This window comes from Danio rerio, chromosome 19 (assembly GCF_052040795.2).
Source record: "Danio rerio strain M-AB ecotype USA chromosome 19, GRCz13ab, whole genome shotgun sequence".
NCBI classification, from domain to species: domain Eukaryota; kingdom Metazoa; phylum Chordata; class Actinopteri; order Cypriniformes; family Danionidae; genus Danio; species Danio rerio.
In genome coordinates, this window is record NC_141039.2 from 47,230,001 (window position 1) to 47,252,571 (window position 22,571).

Sequence of the window (22,571 nt, forward strand, 5' to 3'; positions counted from 1 at the left end):
TTTCTCACTGTAATCGAACCGCTCCAGGGTTCGTTTTAATCGAGCCGAGACCACCTCATTCAAGCGATCTCGGAGCGATTACTTTGGCGCGGAACGGAGCGCGATTGCCCTGTTCACATATGCCAAATGAGCCGCGCTAACTGGGCAAACGAGACAGGTTCCAAAACAAAAGTGTAGGTGTGAAAGCACCCTAAGAACTAGGGATGGGAAGATTAACCGATATGTATCGATACGCGGTCATGCGCGTGCACGATGCGAGTGCATCGGTTGAGCAGCAGAGGATGAATGAAATTTTGGAAGCAAATCGAGATGCATCGGTTTTTGCGAGATGCATCGATTTTTCCGAGATACAGCTTATATTTTTAATATAGAATGTATTTTTTATTTATTAACAAGTGTTGTCAAACTGTTTTTGGCGCATAATTTAATCAACCTACATAAAGTAAGCCTTAGCAACGGATTTGCGGATGTGCACACACTACAACTCAGTGTATCAGGTGTGCGGATGAAGCTAGTGGAGCGCCCTCAGAAAGCGCGAGAAGCAAAACAAACATTTTATTACCCACTGAGTTTTAAATCTAAAGTATGGCAACATTATGGATTTAAGGATGGACGACATGACAGGACAGATGCAATTTGCAAAATGTGCCGCGCATCTGTAAAATATGCGGGCAGTACGACTAATCTGAAATCTCACTTGAAGCGGCGCCGCGGTGTTGTTGTGAAAGCATCTTCCAGTGTTCCTGCATCCCCGGCTTTCGCACTGCTTCAACCAGCTCCAAAAGTGGTGAAAAAAGCATTGCAAGTTTTTTTTCCGTGCGCAACAGTTCTGCTCGCTCTACGCCAATAACGAATGCTATTGCATTGTTCATCTGCAAAGATATTCAGCCTCGTGTCACGGAGAACGAAGGTTTTAAACACCTCCTCCTGTTAATTTTTATTTAATAATAATAATAATAATAATAATGATAAAAATAATGGGTGTCACGGTGGCACAGTGGGTAGTTTGACCACCTCACAGCAAGAAGATTGCAGGTTTGTTACAGTGACAGTGATGTTTCAAAGCAGCATAACACTGCTAGTTCACAACCTTAAGTTTTGAATAATCAGTGGCAAAATATCTTTGTAAAACTTGTTTTCATAGTTGAAAAGTTAAATCACAATTCTTGTTGTGCAATGGTAAACCTTTATGTTGAAAGAGTGCAAATATATATATATATAAATATTTAATTTATATTGCACTTATACATTCTGTTTATCTTGAAAATACTTAAATAATATGTGCTATATGTTCTAAAATGGCCCTCTACTGTAAACTGACACTCTGGCTCTGAGAGAAGAGCCAGTTTGTAAAAAAAGTCTTGGTTTTGCTTGGTTAATAAATAATCAAACTCATTCAATGGCACAGCATCCTCTTTCACATCATCTCATAAACTTGATTTAATTAGTTAGTGCTGAAATATCGCATCGTATCATGATATGGGTGTGAATCGTATCGTGTTGCATCGCAATATGTCACAAATGTATCGCTAATATATCGGATCGTATTCTTTGTATCGAGATGCGTATCGGATTGGCATTATAGCTTAGATGCCCAACCCTACTAAGAACGCACTCAACAGTGCTTAAATGTTAGTGGGAAATGAACCAGGAAAAAATAAATGAATAAAAATTTGCTAAACCGTGAAAAACTAGGGAGTCTGCCTTATGAGTCATGAAAACTTACAGTTGAAGTCAGAATTATGAGCCCCCCTATTATTTTTATTTTGCAAATGATGTTTAACAGAGAAAGAACATTTTCACAGTATGTCTGATAATATATTTTTTTCTTCAGGAGAAAGTCTTATTTGTTTTATTTCAGCAAGAATAAAAGCTATTTTTAATTAAAAAATTAATTAAAAAAACATTAAGGACAAAATTATTAGCCCCTTTAATCAATTTTATTTTGATAGTCCACAAATTAAATCATCGTTATACAATAACTTGCCTAATTCCCCTAACCTGCCTAGTTACCCTAATTAACCTAGTTAAGCCTTTAAATGTCACTTTAAGCTGTATAGAAGTGTCTTGAAAAATATCTAGTCAAATATTATTTACTGTCATCATGACAAAGCGAAAATAAATCAGTTATTAGAGATGAGTTATTAAAACTATTATGCTTACAAATGTCCTGAAAAAAAAATCTGCTTTCTATTGAACAAAAATTGGGGAAAAAATAAACAGGGGCGCTAATAATTCAGGGCTAATAATTCTGACATCAACTGTATATTAAATTAAAGTGACTTAAAACTGCTCATAACATTAAGTTGGAACATGATTGACTTAAGTTTATTAAGATATAATTAACTAAAAACATATGCGTTCATATCTTATTGATAATATAAATCCAATACAATAATTGATAATACAAACTCAGGATTGCTTAAAAATATGTTGGTTTACTTACACCGAGGCTATCGGGACTGATGGTTAATCCAAATTTGACCATCAGATGGGGCTTTACTATCTTTAAACACGCCTAACCAGCAGGTGCCTTTCTGCTACTAGCTAGAAGGTGAACCTAGAGCTGAAAATAAATACTAATAATGGGAGTCAAATAAAATATTAACAGCCAATAAAAGTTAGAATATCTGTCACTTTTCATTCATTCATAGAGTCTAAATGTTTGCATTTTGACAGTTTTTTTTTAGATCAGAAAATCTATTAGATCAGAAAAAAATATATATGATTATTTGTTTATTTTAGTTTAATCATTAAATAAATAAATAAATAAATAAATAAATAAATAAATAAATAAATAAATAAATAAATGCTTATAAAATAGCTTTTTTTTTTGAGGAAATGTTGAAAATAATACATTATCACATCTTTTCCCAGTATCGTGCAGCCCTACTTGCTAGGCATATAACAGTATCACATTTTGCTGTGATATATAATATACATATTTTATTACTAATAGTCTGTTTTCTCAAAATGAGTTTTCCTACCGCCACAAATCTCCTCTTCAGTCGCATACACACTAACATACACCAAACTGCAGCTTTATTCAATCTCTATTCTGAAGGATTTTACATAATTTACCTAATCATAAACAACATTTTATTTCACAAGTCCTGTGGCTTCTCAGTACTTTCAGCATATTTATGGCATAATAAAAGGAGAGATCCCCAATACCCCTCTAAAGTCTCCAATAAATACATTGGAGTGTTGCACCTGACTTCATCCAGTATTAAGATTCGTGTGCTAGAAGAATATGCAAATCACTGCATATTTAATTATCCAGTGCCTTATTTGCATAATTAAACATGACAATTTAGATTTTGTATTTTTTTTTCTGCAATTTTCAATGTAATCAATCAACTGGGGAAGCATGATGATCAGTTAAAGTTTGACATTACTTAAAAATTATAGCTTTATTAGTTTAACTCAATAAATAGCTTTGACTTTTGATGTTGATGAATTATTAAACACTCTCTGGAGACTGAAAAGTGTTCTTCTAGAGACGTGAGGTGCAGAAAACCAATCAAACACACTTCATACTGGACACAAATGAAAGCTACGTGATGTCCCATCAGTTTTATGCTGGCTGTTCCTGACTAGCAGCCATTTTGGCTCAGTCGCACAGCTCTGAATGAAGCTGATGCTGAGTCCCACACAGCTGCCTTCGGGTAGAGAGAGACTCAGTGTGCTGATTTGTGCTGAAGATTCTGAACAGATTTCTGCTCATGGCCATGCAGCACATATGGAAATAAAGTCACTCTCTAAGGCAAAATCGTCTGAGTATGTTATATGGCAAGAGGACTATGAGAGATATCAGCAAATAGAGATTAGCTGTGCAGTTAAAAATATTATTACTGCAGGACTAAGTGTAATCATGAAAATAAACAAAATGCTCAAATGATATGTAATGTTGAGATATTCTGAATGCAAGAATACTACTACTACTACTAATTATTACTACTACTATTAAAAAATGCAATCTAAGAACTACATTTATAGCATTAATAAGTACTTGCATTAATCTTCCTAATCATAATAAATAAACGTGAAGTTAAAATGTATACTTAATCATATTTATAAATAATATATATATATATATATATATATATATATATATATATATATATATATTTAAAAATCAACAATAACAACAACAACAATAATAAATGAAATAAACATACATAAATGTTTGATACAAGAAAACCTGTAGGTAATATTATTTGATAAATTATTAAATTTAAAAATGTATCGGAAAGAATAATAATAATTAAAAAATAATAATAATATTAATAATAATAATAATAATAATAATAATAATAGTAATATTACATGGAATAAATATACAATACATAAATATTCAATGCAAGTTACCATGCAGTCAATATTTGATAAATTATGTTTAAAAATAATTAATTATAAGAAATAATAATAATAATAATAAAACAATAATAATATTAATAATAATACTTTTTAGAATTATTCATTAATAATAATAATAATAATAATAATAGTAATAATATAGCAATAACAACAACAACAACAACAACAATAATAATAATAATAAGAACAACAATACTACTACTACTACTACTACTACTACTACTACTATTACTACTACTAATAGCAATAATAATAATAATAATAATAATAATAATAATAATAATAATAATAATAATAATAAAATAATACATGAAATAAACATACATTACATACATATTGGATGCAAGAAACATAGTTATTATTTAATAAAATATTATGCTTAAGGATAATTTACTATTAGAAATAATAATAATAATAATAATAATAATAATAAGTAATTTGGTTAATAAAGAACTGTTTTTAAAAGTTCTCTGTCTTTAACCCTTTAAGATGCACTCCTTGAATTTTACAAAAGATTAAAAAAAAAACGCAATTACAGAAAATAATGATAACAATATGGATAAAAGGGCAATCAGATAGTTATGATGCCTGTTTAAGGGTTAAAGGTCCGGTGAAGTGCTTTGAAATGTGCATTCGTTTTATTCGATGTTTGATGTAATCTTAAGTTAAACATGACATGAGGACAGAAGAGTAGATTCTTCCCATTTAAGAGAGCATTTGATTGGTCAAAAGAATTGATGAGAAATTAAAGCATGAGGTGACATGAAATAAAATGTTAACCGATTTAGGCAAAAGTGACAAACAACAAGCTTTACATGTTTCTAAACGCAAATTTTGGAGCACACTAGCAAATAGATATCCTTTAAACTAAAAGAAAATGTAAAAATGTATTTTAATTTCAGGAGACCTTTAAAAGAGCCATAAGCAAAGCACACAGTGCAGTTTGAGCACGAGGCCGCTCTCATAGAGCCAGCAGCATCACACTAATTGTTACAAATGCACCTGCATCCGCTAAAACCCTCCATAGGGGTGCGAGTGCAGAGCGAGTGGATCACTAGCCGGATTAACACGGATCCCACCTGACTACACGGAGGAATTGGCAGGAGCGGGTCTTTCTGAAGGACTGTGAGGCTCCAGAACGCTGCGGCTCCTGCCAGACGCTGCGGTCCAAGCGTCTTATCTCTCTGTTGGCAGCGCCCGCAGCCTCTGGTGTCCTGCCACCTTCACTTTGGGCTGCTCGAGGTCTGCGGAGCCGCTGATAAATGTCCTGACGCTGAACCGCGCTGAACTCTGAGCTCCACAGAAGGACAACTTTAATGGCTTCTAAAGAGCAGAGCGAGGGCTTTCTGGAGAGACCCTGACTTGTGTTTTGTAATGCTCAAGTGGTTCGAAGGACAATGTGTGTGTGTGTGTGTGTGTGTGTGTGTGTGTGTGTGTGTGTGTGTGTGTGTGTGTGTGTGTGTGTGTGTGTGTGTGTGTGTGTGTGTGTGTGTGCGTGTGTCTGTGTGATTCAGTTCATTCTTTAATGTTATAAAACTTTACATTTTGTATTTTAAAAATAATTTAAAGGAACAGTATGTAAAAAGTAAAAAAGGGGGTTTTCAAGCATCAAAGCGACTGACGTTTAATTATAATGATTTATTAAAAAACAAAACAAGTATATAGAACTAAAGTTTGACCCCAAAACACTTAAATGCATTGTGATTTATTCATTCATTCATTTTCCTTTGGTTTAGTCTCTATTTCTAAGGTTGCCTCAGCAGAATGAACCGCCAACTGTTCCAGCATATGTTTTACAAAGCGGATGCCCTTCGAGTCGTAACCCAGTATTGGAAAACACTCATACACACTCATTCACACACACACTCATACACTATGGACCATTTAGTTTTTTTATTCCCCTACAGCGCATGTGTTTGGACTGTGGGGGAAACCAAGGAGCACCTGGAGAAACCCACACCAACATGAGGAGAACAAGCAGAAATGTCAACTGGTGTAGCCGGGATTCGAACCAGCAACCTTCTTGCTGTAAGGCCACAGTGCTTACCACTGAGCCACCGTGCCGCCTTCTAATTGTCATTTGAAATCTTTATATCTTGCCATTAGGTTTTACCCATATTTTATTAACATTAAATGTAATCATTTAAAATATAACAACATTTTAATAAAAAAAATAAAAATACGAAATGATTAATAATCGTGACACTGTGTACTGGAGTGATGTGTGAAATGTGTGTGTGTGCTTCTTTTTATACCCCAGTGTTGACTTAAACCTGCAACCCAGGTTCAGTCTTATTACGAACCCCTATATACATTTCTAGAGAGCGCCAAATTTGTCCCAGGAGCTACGTGTTTTTTTTTGCAGTTTTTGTTTTCGCTTTTGTTATGCTTTTTTAGATCTTAAATTTCTCTCACGAGTGCCATTTGCGCCTGCTGTCCTCATATAAATTCACCAGAGGCTGCTGTAGACTGACTGACTGATCAACTGACCCACCCTTCTCCTTCCCACACCCTTCCTTAAACCAAACCAATAGCGTTTTCAAAAGCACCGATTGACCACCCCCCACCACCTTCCTTAAACCCAACCGATAGTGTTTTCAAAAGCACCGATTTACCACCCCACACCACCTTCCTTAGACCGAACCGATAGTGTTTTCAAAAGCATCGATTTACCAGCACCCACCTCCTTCCTTAAACCCAACCGATAGTATTTTCAAAAGCCCCAATTGACCAGCACCCACCTCCTTACTTAAACCCAACCGATAGTGTTTTCAAAAGCACCGATTGACCAGCGCCCACCTCCTTCCTTAAACCCAACCGATAGTGTTTTCAAAAGCACCGATTGACCAGCGCCCACCTCCTTCCTTAAACCCAACCGATAGTGTTTTCAAAAGCACCGATTGACCACCCCCCACCACCTTCCTTAAACCCAACCGATAGTGTTTTCAAAAGCACCGATTTACCACCCCACACCACCTTCCTTAGACCGAACCGATAGTGTTTTCAAAAGCATCGATTTACCAGCACCCACCTCCTTCCTTAAACCCAACCGATAGTATTTTCAAAAGCCCCGATTGACCAGCACCCACCTCCTTACTTAAACCCAACCGATAGTGTTTTCAAAAGCACCGATTGACCAGCGCCCACCTCCTTCCTTAAACCCAACCGATAGTGTTTTCCAAAGCACCGATTGACCAGTGCCCACCTCCTTCCTTAAACCCAACCGATAGTGTTTTCAAAAGCACCAATTGACCAGCGCCCACCTCCTTCCTTAAACCCAACCGATAGTGTTTTCAAAAGCACCGATTGACCAGCGCCCACCTCCTTCCTTAAACCCAACCGATAGTGCTTTCAAAAGAACCCATTGTCCAGTGCACACCACCTTTCCTAAACCCAACCGATAGTGTTTTCAAAAGCTCTGATTGACCAGCAGCCACCTCCTTCCTTAAACCCACTCGATAGTGTTTTCAAAAGCATCCAGAAAAAGAAAAGCCCCCGCGGTGCCTGATTTTTTCCACGTTTTCAGATTTTACTGCATTCTCACCCTGTTATTTACTTGTTTATTGTATTTTTGGGCTTTTGTTGCTGCTATCTGGAACCATTCTTCGCCGGAGTCTAAGCCCATTGTCGTAGTCAACTCTTCTTTATGTCTCAAATCCGCCGATGTACACACAAAAAAGGAATGGCGTCATAAGGCACCATCGCATTCGTTTTAAAAGACAAAATGCAGCCATACGTACCTCTGGCTACATAATTAGTGATCTCCAGAAATGTATATAGGGGTGCGTTTTCACAAAGAGCCTATTTTGTAAACCTGACTCATGGGGACTTGTGTCACTGTGGGGTCCCTATGGGTAAACATGCTTATAAATCACACAGAATTATGTATTTTAAAAAAAAGGTAAGTTTAAGTTTCTTCAGTACATACAGCTAAGTCAAAATGATAAGCCCTATAAATATATTTCCCAATTGTTGCTTAACAAAGAAGATTTTAACATATATAAAAATAATAAAAATAATAATAGTTTTAATAACTCATTTCTAATAACTAATATTTGATACCTAATTATTAATAACTAATTGATTTTGTCTGCCTTTATTTTGTTTAAACACAGTTGTGTGGTGACAGTGTGAATAGTCAGCCTCTAATGGTAAAATTTATGAATTAAATTTTTTATAACCCCACTTTGATTGACATTCTTTGTGTCTTCAGAGGGGGAAAGCTCCGCCCACTTGTGATGATCTCTGCCTCATTACCATAAACAGCCCTGAGAAGCAGTCGTCCGCTTTTAAAGTTTTGAATCTGTTGCAATGCTGACACAGGCATTTGTAGCTCCGCCCTCCTTTGAAAAGAGCAAAATCTCATTTGAATTTAAAGTGACAGTCACCAAAAAGATTTAAAAAGGGGCAAAAAAGATGGTTTCAAAGAGATATAAAACATTATTAGTGTGATATTTGAGCTGAAACTTCACACACACTCTACAGACATCAGAGACTTAAAATATGTTTTTAAAATGGGGGCTAATTATTTTAACATCAACGATATGCAAGTTCATATAATTAAACGTATAAGTGTGTGTATGTATGAATGTGTGAGAATATGCATGTTTACCTATGTGTGTGTGTGTGTGTGTTGAAGTCCACACAGTGCTCAAGGTCACAGTGAAGGCTCTTCTGCTCTGAATGCTGCTTCCGTCCGGCCGCTCCAGATTTCCCAGAAGTGAACGTCGGTTAGTGTGCCAGCAAAATTGATTGGAACGTGGAATGCATAACATTACTTTCAATTGATGTTCAATTCACTTTAGTCCCCCCCCCTCACCCCACCCCACCCATCCACTCTCGTGTTGTTATTTAAGCTTTTGGCAAGAAATGAAGAAAAGCTCAAATTATATGAAAAGCACCTTTGTGTGCCAGTCGATTACAGGAGGAAGGGCTTTTCAATGACAATGTCATGACGGATTGAAATGAGTAATCTCTTCATATCAAGATCATGTTAAGAAGCTACTGTATATGACAGCCTTTATATGCTTCTGATCATGTATATTTACTTCAAAATAAAACAAAACCTTGTCTTGTTTCACTTCACAGCTTTAATTCTGCGTCATACACTGTAAAATTATCTGTTAATTAAAAGTTTTCATATTATACGTGTTTTTCGGTTTATTTCTAGTTGTGAATTGCATTATGGGATGTTGATCTCTGCTGTGTCGACTTTTAATGTTGAAATTTCAACAGTCTACAGTTTAACAAGGAGACTTTTATTGCCATTTTAGTAGCTTGAAATAATATAATGTGTAAGAAATAAGTCTGAAAAATAACAGTACATGTTTATTACAAGGTCTTGTAGGGTAATATACAACACCAATCCAGATTATATATCATTTTAAACTATTAAAAAGTTCATAAAAGTCACTTTTTCGAGCTTTACAAAGTTAAAGGTTGTTGGAAGAAAGATCAAGGTCCATTAATACCATTCAAATGCGTCAATAAATGAGGAAAAATTTTAATTAAAGCATGATTCACGCAATATGAAAAACTGCTAATTTAGTGTACTACAATAGTAAGTGTTGAATACTTGTATAGCTCATCTATCAATATGATATCTGCAGGAGTCCAGAAGGATATAATGAAGACCACAACTCCCATGATTCCACACTTACTCATGCCATCATCAAACTACGCCTTTGTTTGTTGCGAAAATGCGCCCTCTAGTGATGAAAATTACAGTACCCAGTACTAGTAGGGTGTACCTAATAAAGTGGCCAGGAGAGTATATTTCACTGAAACGATAGCCCTTGGTCATTCCTATAACACAGCTCAATACTACCTTTACAAGGTTCACTTTGCTTTATAAGATTTCAATGTGTCATGAGGTGCCACATGAACTAATTTATTGCTCTCTGTATGTATTTAGTTTTTTACTTAAATGCATATGCAAGATATTTCAATCAAAATATCTTAAAAATACTTTTCAAATAAATGTTGAATATTTTAGTATTGTCGGATGATGACAACAACTTCCATGATTCCACACTCAGTCATGCCATCATCAAACTACGCCTTTGTTTGTTGTGAATATGCGCCCTCTAGTGGTCAAAATCACACAGTGTGTCTGAGTGCTGGTAGCTGCTGACGTGCAGTTTATGAAGACAGTTTAAAGGGTCTAATGGAGCAGGGCAACATTTAAGTACATGGACAATAGAAGGCAGACAAGCTTGCTCATCTTTTCGTTTTCGTTTTTTTTTTCCGCTGGCCTGATAGTCTGTATCATTTTTCATCATGGTTAGGTAACTGTATTTGTAGCCCTTATATGCCAGGTTGCCTTACATGTTCACAGAATTAAAAGGGCACTGTTAATTATCCTGCCTCTCATCCAGACACAGAGGGAGCTGGAGGGGTCCAGCGCTGGCATTCAAAACACAGTCTGTGTGTGTGTGCGTGTGTGTGTGTGTGTGTGAGTGAGAGAGAGAGAGAGAGAGAGCTGGGCTAGACAGATCCTGAAACCACTGTTTAAATTTCATGCTCTAATTTTGGATTTATATGTGGTTATTAAGCAAGCCGAAATGTGGAAAAAAAATTAAAACAAGAGAGCAGATCATGTACAGCCTTGTGAAAGTAAGTGTATAGGAGGTTCTGCGGAAATAGATTAAAAAAAATAAATTGTGTATAACCAGTTCTTTTGCAAGACTTCAATAGCGTACTTTAGGGCACGCTATTGGAAAAATCTGACATCGCAATATTTAGTTTTGTTGTGATACATACCGCGGTATGAATATAATATTACCAGATGATTGAACCAGATAGTGTTACATCTGAATTGCGTACGCAATGTTTTAGTATGTTTTCAACGCAAGTCTTTATGCATGAGCAGGGCCGGAGTGGGACACCTTTTCAGCCCTGGAGTTTCAAGCCCTAGACCGGCCCACCTCAGTTCACGACTGACTATATTAAAATAAGGTCATTTCCAAATCAGTTTCTAATCACACTATCACGTCTTTTTTTTTTTGAAAAAACAGCTGCTTTAGAACTTCAAATGTTCAACAACCCTAACAGTATTATATGTCTTAACTATAAAAACGAAAACAATAAGTTACTCTAATGAGGATCGAACCCGAGTCCGCGGCATCTTAACCTAACATGCTAACCGCTGGACCACAATAACTGTGTTCAGAATGGAGACACAACTGACTTTTATAATCATTAAAATAGACGAAAAGTGAAGACTTGCGGTAAAATAATGAATAAAAAGGCTGTGGTCAAGTAAATAAATAAATTTAAAAAGTGTGACTGCTGAGAGCAAAAGATTCTGGAGCTACGGACACCGGCCCTCGCGGCCAAAAACGGACCGGCCCACCGGGAATTCTCCCGGTCCTCCCGATTAGCCAATCCGGGCCTGTGCATGAGGCCCCTGGGGAAGGGGGTGAAATTCCTTGAGTTTTCCGAGAGAAATGGAGAAATGACAAAACGGGAGATGGGTCTGAAATACGGGAGACTCCTGCAATATGCACACAAAAACAACTCTTTTTTTGGTATTGTTGTTGTTTCCACTAGACATTGCTTCACTTCCAATACCTCTTTACTTTCTTTAAAATAAGTTCTCCAGTGGCCTTGTGGGATAGTCAAGCATCCACTAAACGCACACTTTAAAATCTCAGCAGAAGCAGTAGGCCATTAGGTTACATTTGTCAAATACTATAAATGTAGACATACTACACAGTTCACATAACAGGAAATGTGCAGTTTCAGAGCAAGCTAAACAACCACTCGCATCTTAAAGTCTGTGTTTTTCTACTATTCTCACTGTCATCCGTCAGGGCACTGTACGATATTCAACAAACAGCATCATCATGTTAAGGCAAACTAGCCTTCGTCCTGCAAACACAATCTTCCGTTGCTCAAATAACCTGCGCTGCAGATAAATAAACACAGACACAGACCACAGAATGAAAAAGACATTGAATTATCCAGTGCGCTGGACTCTCGCTGAGCAGTAAACAGGACGCGAGGTTGCCTTGCCCTTTTAAACATGGTCAATACATCGCCATCCCGTGAGTGATGGAGGAGGACAAAAGTGATCTAATCCAATCATCTCCAATAAAACCAGAGGATAAATTGTGATGGGATGTAATGAGCGGTTGTCGTGAGTTAATCCCACTGTCTCCCCAGTGAGAAATGGCTCATTCTTCTTCTGTCCCGGGCTGAAGCCAGACGTTTCAGGCCTTGATTTGAATGAGAGATCTATTTCCGGACAGCAGTCATTTGTTGGGCACCGACTTTTTGGACTTTACGCCTTGAGATGTAGCACTTGATATTACACTTTGGCAGATACTAGTGGAGAAAACTTTAAGCGAGACGCTGCAGGCAAAAACTGTTTTTTTTTTTTTTTTTTCAGACACCTGTTGGTTTTGAGATTTTGCTGACAGATACTTTAGTCTTAAGAAAAAAAATATATATTTTCTGCGTTTTTTTTAAATCGCATCATATCAGTGTCAAAGTGTCTGTTTGAGTCTAAAAAATTATAACACTTCATTTGCATATGCAAATTTGCCAACTTTAGAACATGTATTATTATTGTGATCGATTTTTGCGCTGTTAAACATCATTTGGGAAATATTTGAAAAAAATTACAAAAATATATTCACAGGGGGACTAATAATTTTGACTTCAACTCTAGTTCCATATCTGTATTCTGAATTTTTTTTTATTATTAAATAACAACTAATTTGCATATTTAAATCAGCCAAGTTTAGAAAAAAGGGTTTTATTGTGATCAATCTTTGCTCTGTTAAAAATAATTTGTGAAATATTTAATAAAAATAAAATAAAATAAAATAAAATAAATAAATAAATAAATAAATAAATAAATAAATAAATAAATAAATAAATAAATAAATAAATAAATAAATGAATAAAATCACAGGAGGATGAATATTTTTGACTTAACTGTAGTTCCAACCTGTATTCTAAAGGGTTTTTACAAAGGTATATGCTCATGGATAATTTCCCTGATTAATTACATTTATTTTACAAAAAAAAAATCAGTTTGCAGTGTAAAAGCCAAATATTCTTTTATATATTTAATATTGTTTGCCTATGAAATGTATGCAAATAATACATATTTAATTAAATAACACCTCATTTGCATATGCAAATCTGGCAACTTTAAAAATCATATTCTTGATGTGATCAATCCTTGCTCTGTTTAACATCATTTGGGAAATATTTGAAAAAGGGGGTGCATTATTGGTGCATAATTTTGACTGTAGCTCTTACCTGCATTAAGTTTTTTTTTTTTTTTACAAAGGTATAAAAGTTCATACATAATTTGCCTGATTATTTACATTTTATTTTTACTAAATAATATAACCATATATATATATATATATATATATATATATATATATATATATATATATATATATATATATATATTTTTTTTTTTTTTTTTCTTTTTTTTTTCTTTTCCTCAATCTGTTTGCAGAGTAAATATGCCTTAAAAATAAACCTGACTTTTTGTCCTAGAAATCTATGCAAACGATTGCATATTTAATTAAATAACACCTCATTTGCATATGTAAATCTGCCAACTTTATAAAACATATTCCTAATGTGATTAATCAACTGGGGAAATTGAAATGGTAGGCAATTCCTTTCCCTTGATTTGTCATCAGTGTCTTGCCTTAAGGGAAAGCAGCTAAAACACATTTATGGCAGCTTTTCTGTCGTGTTTTGGCTTCAATGGTTTCTGCTCTAACAACAGAGCTGCATCTAATCAGTGTGGTTGTATTGTGAGTGTTTGGGCTGGAGTGTGCTCTCTGAAACCCTGACAGCCTGGACAGATCTCTGTAGTCCAGCTGAACTGAAGGTGTCAGAGCAGAATCAGAAGCCAAGCACCAGACTTCAGCTCTCCTAAAGAGCCCAGTGAGTGATGGATTCAGAGAAATGACCATCCAGATATCAGTGAAGCTCGAAGGAACTTAAACCTGAAGTAGACTGCAAAGCCAGCTGAAGACACCTTAATGCCTTTGATGGTTGAACAGCTCAAAGGAGATGAGAAACTGCAGGCTATCAGAGGTGCAAAAGTCTTAGACTGAAGATCTGAATTCTAAAATACAGTATAAACAATCAGAATTACATGTGCATGTCAGAATTGTTAGCCCCCCTTTCCTTTTTTCCCTTTTTAAATATTTCCCAAATGATGTTTAACAGAGCAAGGGCATTTTCACAGTATGTCTGATAATATGTTTTCTTCTGGAGAAAGTCTTATTTGTTTTATTCTGGCTAGAATGAAAGCAGTTTACATAAAAAAACACTTTAAGGTCAAAATTATTAGCCCCTTTAAGCTATATATTTTTAATAGTCTACAGAACAAACCATCGGTATAGAAGTGTCTTGAAAAATATCTAATTAAATGTTATTTACTGTCATCATGGCAAATATAAAATACATAAGTTAATAGAAATGAGTTATTAAAACGTTATGTTTAGAAATATATAATATAATATAATATAATATAATATAATATAATATAATATAATATAATATAATGTAAAATAATATAATATAATACAATACAATACAATACAATATAATATAATATGATATAATATAATATAATATAATATAATATAATGTAATACAATACAATATAATACAATATAATATAATATAATGTAATATAATAAAATATAATATACTATAATATACTATAAAACAATATAATATAATATTAAAAAATATAATATAATGTAAAATAATATAACATAATAAAATATAAAATAACATAATAAAATATAAAATAATATAAAATAATGTAATATAATATAATATAATATAATATAATATAATATAATATAATATAAAATGATATAATATAATATAATATAATATAATATAATATAATATAATGTAATATAACATAATATAATATTAAATAATATAATATAATATAATATATCATTAAATAATATAATATAATATAAAGTAAAATAATATAATATAATAAAGTAAAATAATATAATATAATATAATATAATATATACAATTTTCATAATCAACATAATTCAAAATGTATTAAAATAAAGAAATGTTTCAAGTCTACATTAAAACCAAGAATAAACCTTCTCATTTTAATGCTAAAAACAGCAAAAAAGCCTCTAATTTCTAGATATCACGCACCATTTACAACATCATTAATTGACAATTAGCTGCAAATAATTCCAGGAAACGCGAAAATAACTGTCTGTGTAATTTCCTAATTAAACATTTGCACAGGCAAGAATAAAAACGAGCCATTTCACATGTAACCTCAAAAAGAAGCAGTAGCCTGTTTTTGCAAATTGCAGGTTTAAATTAGCCAATAAATGACCCTATAAATATACCTGCATTAACTATTTTTAATTTCCAGCACATCTGTCCTTAGTTTGCTAGAGGTACTCCAGACAACACTCCTCTAAAATTCCTTGCTCGATCACAGAACGCAGCTCATCCTTTATTAAAGACATCAATTAAACAATCGCCGGAGTGCAGACTACCTGTGGTGTTGGAGTTTCCAGCATCTCCAAGCTTTGGCTAATCCAATAAGAGTCAATCAGTGAACGCCAGTGACCCAGAACCACGTGAAAAAGATGTCAGGACACTCTGACGGTTGTAAGCAGTGTGGTTGCCTAATCTAAAAATCACACAAAAGGTCAAGCAAGCGCTCGTTTGCAAAACAAATTAATTACACACGAGACAGATTAATACGTGGCAAAACTAATGTCAGATATGATTAAGTGATGAGGCAGGTTTATCTGTTGATCTAGTCGCGGATGAATTAGCCGAGCAAACGCAGGGCAGCAAAGCTTGTTGCGATCATATATCGGCACTCTCTGATGTCCGCTGTGCTTTGTTTATGCAGCAATCAGCATTGGAAGAAGACCGGCTCATCTGCATAACATGAATATTCAAATCAGGCACTCCGGCTTGCTTTCAAAATTCGTCTTTGACATCTCGTTGCTTGCCGCAAAGAGACCGTGTTGAATAAATCGCTGTAAACAATGTGTTAACATGCTGCCGCCGTGTGCCTGAAACCACTTCTTCGCATCATAAGAAATCTTACGAGCGCTTAATGGAGTAGTGACTGTTGCTAGATAGTAAAGAGGAGAGAATGACATCAGGGTATCTGCTCTATAAGGGCTCTATTGTAACGATCTAGGCACAAAGTCTAAAGCTCATGGCATAAAAGCATTAAGGGCATGTCCAAATCCACTTTTGCTATTTTAAGGATGGAAAAACACAGTTGGTAACAGGGTTGTGCATATTTTTGTTATGAGTTCTGGGTGTGTTTTGAGCATGACATGCATTAAACTAATCAGAGTCTCATCTCCTAAAGCCCCTATTAAGAGTCAGTTAGGTCACGCCATGGTGCACTTTCTATTGACATGCCGGACTTTGTAAGTGGAAAAAACTTTACTAGCCAACGCAATCTAACGGCAAATTCGTAACTTTTTGATTTAGTGGCTAATTTGTATGAATTTGTCTGATCTAATTTGTTTAATTTAGTACGATTTGCTTATTACCCAATGATGGTTGGGTTTAGGGGTGGGGTTGGGTGAAACGCCCCCTTTTTAAAAATTGGACATTTTTGTACAACTAAACTTGTACGAATTTGTAGGAATTAGCCACTAAACTGACAAAACGTAAAATACTTACGTTTCCTCCTGAGATAAGGCTGGAGAAAACAGTTAAACAGACTATCTGCAGCGCAAGGATAAAGAACGAGCCTCCGCCATTTGGCCTCTTAACTCTCTCCTTACTTTTACTCTTTACTCCTTTACTTCTGTGGATAAGGAAACGGTGCTGTACGCACACCACTGAAGACATCTATTAGCCTACATATTTCATTTGGTTTAATTTAGCATTTTACTGACGCATTTCTAAAAACAGTTCTCAGTGACAGAAAAGAGAAAACGCCTACACTGTTTATTATCCTTATCACCCATTTGTTGTCACTGTGAGTGTACACAATAAAAACTAGACGCCTAACAGATTTGATTGATGTTTTGATCTTATCTGTACGATCAAAACTGAAAGTGTAATTTAAGCTCATTTCAGCTTTATGAGAAGACTCATCAAAATGCGTATATGCGGCCTTTGACCCCTAATATCCTTCTGATGATGTCGATTTTATGGGTCTGTCTTGAATAAATAAACATGACACATAAACCTCCAGTAGGTGGCGACAGTTTTCATGAGTGATTCATAGACTTGAATTGATCGGCTAATTTGGAATGACTCATAAGTGGTTCAATTGATTCATTCAGAAAGAGATTAATTTGAGAACTGCTCTGTTTTGGGTTAAAATATAGTTTTGTTTGTAAAAACAAAAAGCGGATAATATTGTGTTACTGACATTTAAAATCCCTCTGTATAGCTCCTAAAAGCCTGTGTTGTATAGGGGTGTGATATCGATTTTATGGGTCTGTCTTGAATAAATAAACATGACATATAAACTTCCAGTAGGTGGCGACAGTTTTAATGAGTGATTCATTGACTTGAATTGTTCAAACGGCTCATTTGGAATGACTCATAAGTGGTTCAATTGATTCATTCAGAAAGAGATTAATTTGAGAACTGCTCTGTTTTGGGTTAAAATATAGTTTTGTTGGTGAAACAAAAAGCGAATAATATTGTGTTAATGACACTTAAAATCCCTCTGTATAGCTTCTAAAAGCCTGTACTGTATAGGGGTGTGATATCGATTTTATGGGTCTGTCCTGAATAAATAAACATGACACATAAATCTCCAGTAGGTGGCGACAGTTTTAATGAGTGATTCTCATTCTGATTAAAGCAACAGGAAACATTGAAACTATATTTGACCATTTCATATAGCCTAACTTTTTTGGAAAATACTCTTCTTGTAACCAATTTCATTCAGTATAATTTGTATCTTCACTTAATGTATTTTTTTGTCAGTTATTTACAAAATAAACAAAAAGAATGGATAAAGTTTAGGTGAAGTGTGGTGCAATTAATACTTTTTGGCCTTGAGGGAATTATGAATTAAATTCAAGTAGGGCTATTATAACATAAAATAAAGTATTTCTGACAATTTTCTTTATAATTTGAGCTATTAATTACAGTATCACAATACTACTTGGTATTGTAATACTTCAGCTGGTTTAGTATGGTGAGATTAATCGTATTGCAACAACCCTAGAGATTAGTATTGTATCAAATCGTGAGCCAGGTGAATCATTGCATCCCTAAGAGATATACAGAATTATACGGGACGCCTGTAACAACACCAACATTTCAGCACTCCACGAGCCCTACATGACACTGACTGATATCAAAAGCACACTGTCCAAATGAGATGCAATTAAAAACTTGGCTCCAGTTCAATTTGTAACGTTAAAGTGAAGAGGAAGGGCATTTGGGCGATCGATACTCATGTTCATTTCCTCTAAGAGGACAAGCATGCAATGGATTTTCCCCATTTAACAAATGTAGCACAGCGAAACAAACACACACAAAAAAAAGCTTCGTAATAATAATTACCCATCTTTTACCAATCATCACCACCACGGTAGACAAGGCTGGAGGGAGTGAATCAATACCCCAATTTGAGGCCGATCGATAAACAGCAGAGAGGTGAAATATTATGATGATATAAACATTAGACGCTTCCATAACGGCTAACCATGACATCCATAAAGGAAGACGACACATGATGCACAGGCACGACACTGTTAACGCATGCAGGACTGCGTCTAAATCACAGACGATGAGATTAAGCGAACATTTCTCCACCCAACAAAACGCCACAAGACGGATGAGCGTGAGAAATCTAGAGCAAGCGCTCAGACTCACCATATTGTTGGCGGCTCGGACCCCTCCACCTCCAAATAATCGTATTTTTCCTCCGTCTGGAAGTCTGTAAAAATGATGGAAATGGTGTCTCCGGGATCAGCAAGTATGGTCCACGTACAGTCCGCACTATTGTAATATTCACTCGGGAAATTGGGACTCGTAATGATGCCACTTGAACCCCTCAGAGTATCACCACATGTGTCCTCAGCTGTCAACCAAACACGAAAAGACTTGTGTTAGGAATTGGCCTTTTAATTTCTAGACATACTTATACAGCAGAAAATGACAGCTGAACCTTTTTTTGGACTTTTGGTGCGCCAATGTATTTTAGAACGTGGTATACGCGCCAATTTTAACGCTTCAAACGTTGCTCGTTTATTATTAAGCAAGGGAGAAGCCATTGCTGCGGCATTTATTGTCTATCCCATAATTCCTTTTATCATGCTTTGGTTTCGGCATTGACAAAACAAGGTCCCAGCTGCATTTCCAAACGGACTCAGAGCTCTGGATCTCTGGTCACTTCTGCTGGTGGCTCCAATTAAATTTGACAGCAGTCTTTTATTTTAATAAATATATACAATTAGCAATTTGTCACGTTGTCTTTGGAAATATCGAGTTGCAATACTTTATGTACAGATAAAGACACATGGACTAGTCTGTGCAAACATGATAAATTATATGGAAATAATTTATACAAACAAGCATCCACTCATATGCACGCACACGCATGGCACCGGGCCATGTGCGCGTACATATAGTGTGTACATAAGACACGTAGAAAGCAAAGCTCCGATGTGGAGAATCGCTTTGACCTGGGATCAACACATACAGTAGGAACAGGTGCAAAAGGTTCGTGGTTATGTAGAAACAATTACGAGAGACGCATTGACATGACAAGCCATGTCGATGCGCACACGCATACATCTGCATACATAAACAGGGGGCACGTACAGACATGACATGCATTCGCAGGCAGAAATACTCAAGAGCACATGCACACGGAGAAATAATCAATAAAAACTGTGGTATTTCCAGCGTTTCTGTTCGTTATCTTTCAGGAAGCAATCACCAAATGTTTTTTTCCTATGTATATAGATTTTTTTTTTTTTTTGTATGTACAGTTGAAATCAGAACTATTAGTGTGTTATTTTTTTCTTTTTTAAATATTTCCCAAATAATGTTTAACAAAGCAAGGAAATTTCCACAGTATGTCTGATAATATTTTTTCTTCTGGAGAAAGTCTTTTTTGTTTTATTTTGGCTAGAATAAAAGCAGTTTTTTATTTTTTTAAACATCATTTTACAGTCCAAATTATTAACCCCTTTAAACTATATTTTTTTCGATAGTCAATAGCTTGCCTAATTACTCTAACCTGCCTGGTTAACCTAATTAAGCCTCTTAATGTTACTTTAAGCAGAATAATGTCTTGAAAAATATCTAGTCAAATATTATTTACTGTCATCATGACAACGATAAAATTAATCTTCTCTTCATTAAACAGAAATTCCGGGGAAAAATAAACATGGAGAATTGACTGTATATGCAGTCTACATGCTTTTAACAGTTAGGATCGCTTCTTGCATATTTTATTTATTTATTTATTTATTGTAGTGTCTGGCATGAAATTATATTATCAGGACCAAAATCAGTTTTACTGCCAAGTGTGCTTACAGAAGCTTCCAGTGTACATAAAGAGACAAGTGACAACATGAAAATAAATGTGTGTACTATAGACACATGACATCAAAATAAAAAGTAATATTCTAAACCACATTTCTCTAACAACATCTTGTGTTTTTAAAGCACCATTCCAACACAATCTCAAGGCAATTTGGGGTTTAATATTGTGCAAGAGTTATTTAAGATTAAAGCAAGCAGTGCAAGAGGATTGTGGTACATTTGTAGTAAACATAACTTTCCTTATTGAGTCCTTGTAAGATGGAGTTTAAATAAAGTGTCAGGTGCATAAGAGAGAAGAGTGTTTCTACAGGTGGTTTGTCAAGCCCAGTATTAAATACTGTATACTGTGTTCAATAGGGAAAAATGGTCTGTATTTTGCTAAAACATAAAAAAATGATTATTTTGTACTGTAATATTTTAATCCAAGGTTCTCCTACTATCACAAACTTACGCTGGCCCAGGCCTATGTGCATCAAATCCATAAATGATTTCGCTTAACTCTTTCCCTGCTATTCACGATAGAAAACGCTTCCTAGCCATTGATGAGTTTTAAAGTAATATGTTTTTTTAGGTGTATTGTGGTATGATGCCAGATGCTCCGGGGAGTGAAATCTGAGAAAGCGAAATATATATATATATATATATATATATATATATATATATATATATATATATATATATATATATATATATATATATATTGTTATTATATATATTTTTACCCACAATCCTACTTGCGCCTTTCCAGACAACTGCCAAAAATGTGCAAGGTTTGTACATTGGTGTTGTATATTACGCTACAAAAACCTTGAAATGTACAACACCAACCCAGGTAATTTGTCATTTTACACTATAAAAAATTTTAATAAGTGACTTTTTTTTTTTTACTTTTTAAGGTTAAAAGTGGTTGAAAGAAATATAAAGACCCCATAATGCTATTCAAAATCATAAATAAACATAAAAACATGAATCACAAAACACAGAAAACTGCTCATTTACATATATATTTTAGTGTATTTTGTTAACATTCTATTCACGCGATGAACTGGCTCTTTCTGCTGATCAATATGGGTATTGTTTAAAATATGATCTTATGATTATTTTATAAAGCAGTGATTCATAAATGGTGCCAATTATAAATGTATTACGATGGTTAATCCATTAAAAAAAAGTCGATGGAGTCAAGAAATCCTCTTTAACGTCTACTTTATGCAAAACTGCAGCTTGAACATTTTTCTAAGCATTTCTTTTTGCGTTTGATACAAAAAAAGTCAGCAAAGGAGCTTTGAAATGACAGAGATTGATTCATTAATAAACTATATGAGATAAATACACTCTCAGTGAATATTAACACCACAATAAAGCAAAAGAAATCAACCTTTAAAACACGAAGCCAAGATTATACATGGTTCAGCGAATGAACAAAAAGCAGGAGAAGTCTTTGTGTATTTGTGGGTTGTTTCTAATGGAATCTTGTCCTGACACATTTACACACTCTGATGGCTATGAAAATAAATTATTGAAACCTGAACTCTGGTAATATCAATGCAATGTCTGTAAAAACACACACACACACACACACACACATTCATACTCTTACACAAACAATATGCTAAATATACGTTGTAAAAAAAAACGCACACACACATACTCTT

At 34.8% G+C, this 22,571-nt stretch overlaps 1 protein-coding gene across 14 annotated transcripts in view; it reads right to left on the reverse strand.

Moving 5' to 3' along the window:
• csmd3b (CUB and Sushi multiple domains 3b) overlaps window positions 1–22,571 on the reverse strand; it is a 1,026,877-nt gene that overhangs the window by 622,440 nt on the left and 381,866 nt on the right. For 8 of the 14 annotated variants that reach the window (XR_015517225.2, XM_087296027.2, XM_087296026.2 and 5 more), the window contains one exon: window positions 19,237–19,444. The exons of 2 other annotated variants lie outside the window; for them this stretch is intronic. Coding sequence is in view for 5 of the 12 variants with exons in the window: in XM_087296027.2 (XP_087152153.1) it covers window positions 19,237–19,444 (208 nt within the window). In the remaining 7 variants the exon portion in view is untranslated. The remainder of the gene's footprint in view (window positions 1–19,236; window positions 19,445–22,571) is intronic. 4 more of the 14 variants (XM_087296029.2, XM_087296028.2, XM_087296035.2 and 1 more) reach the window with 1 other exon arrangement.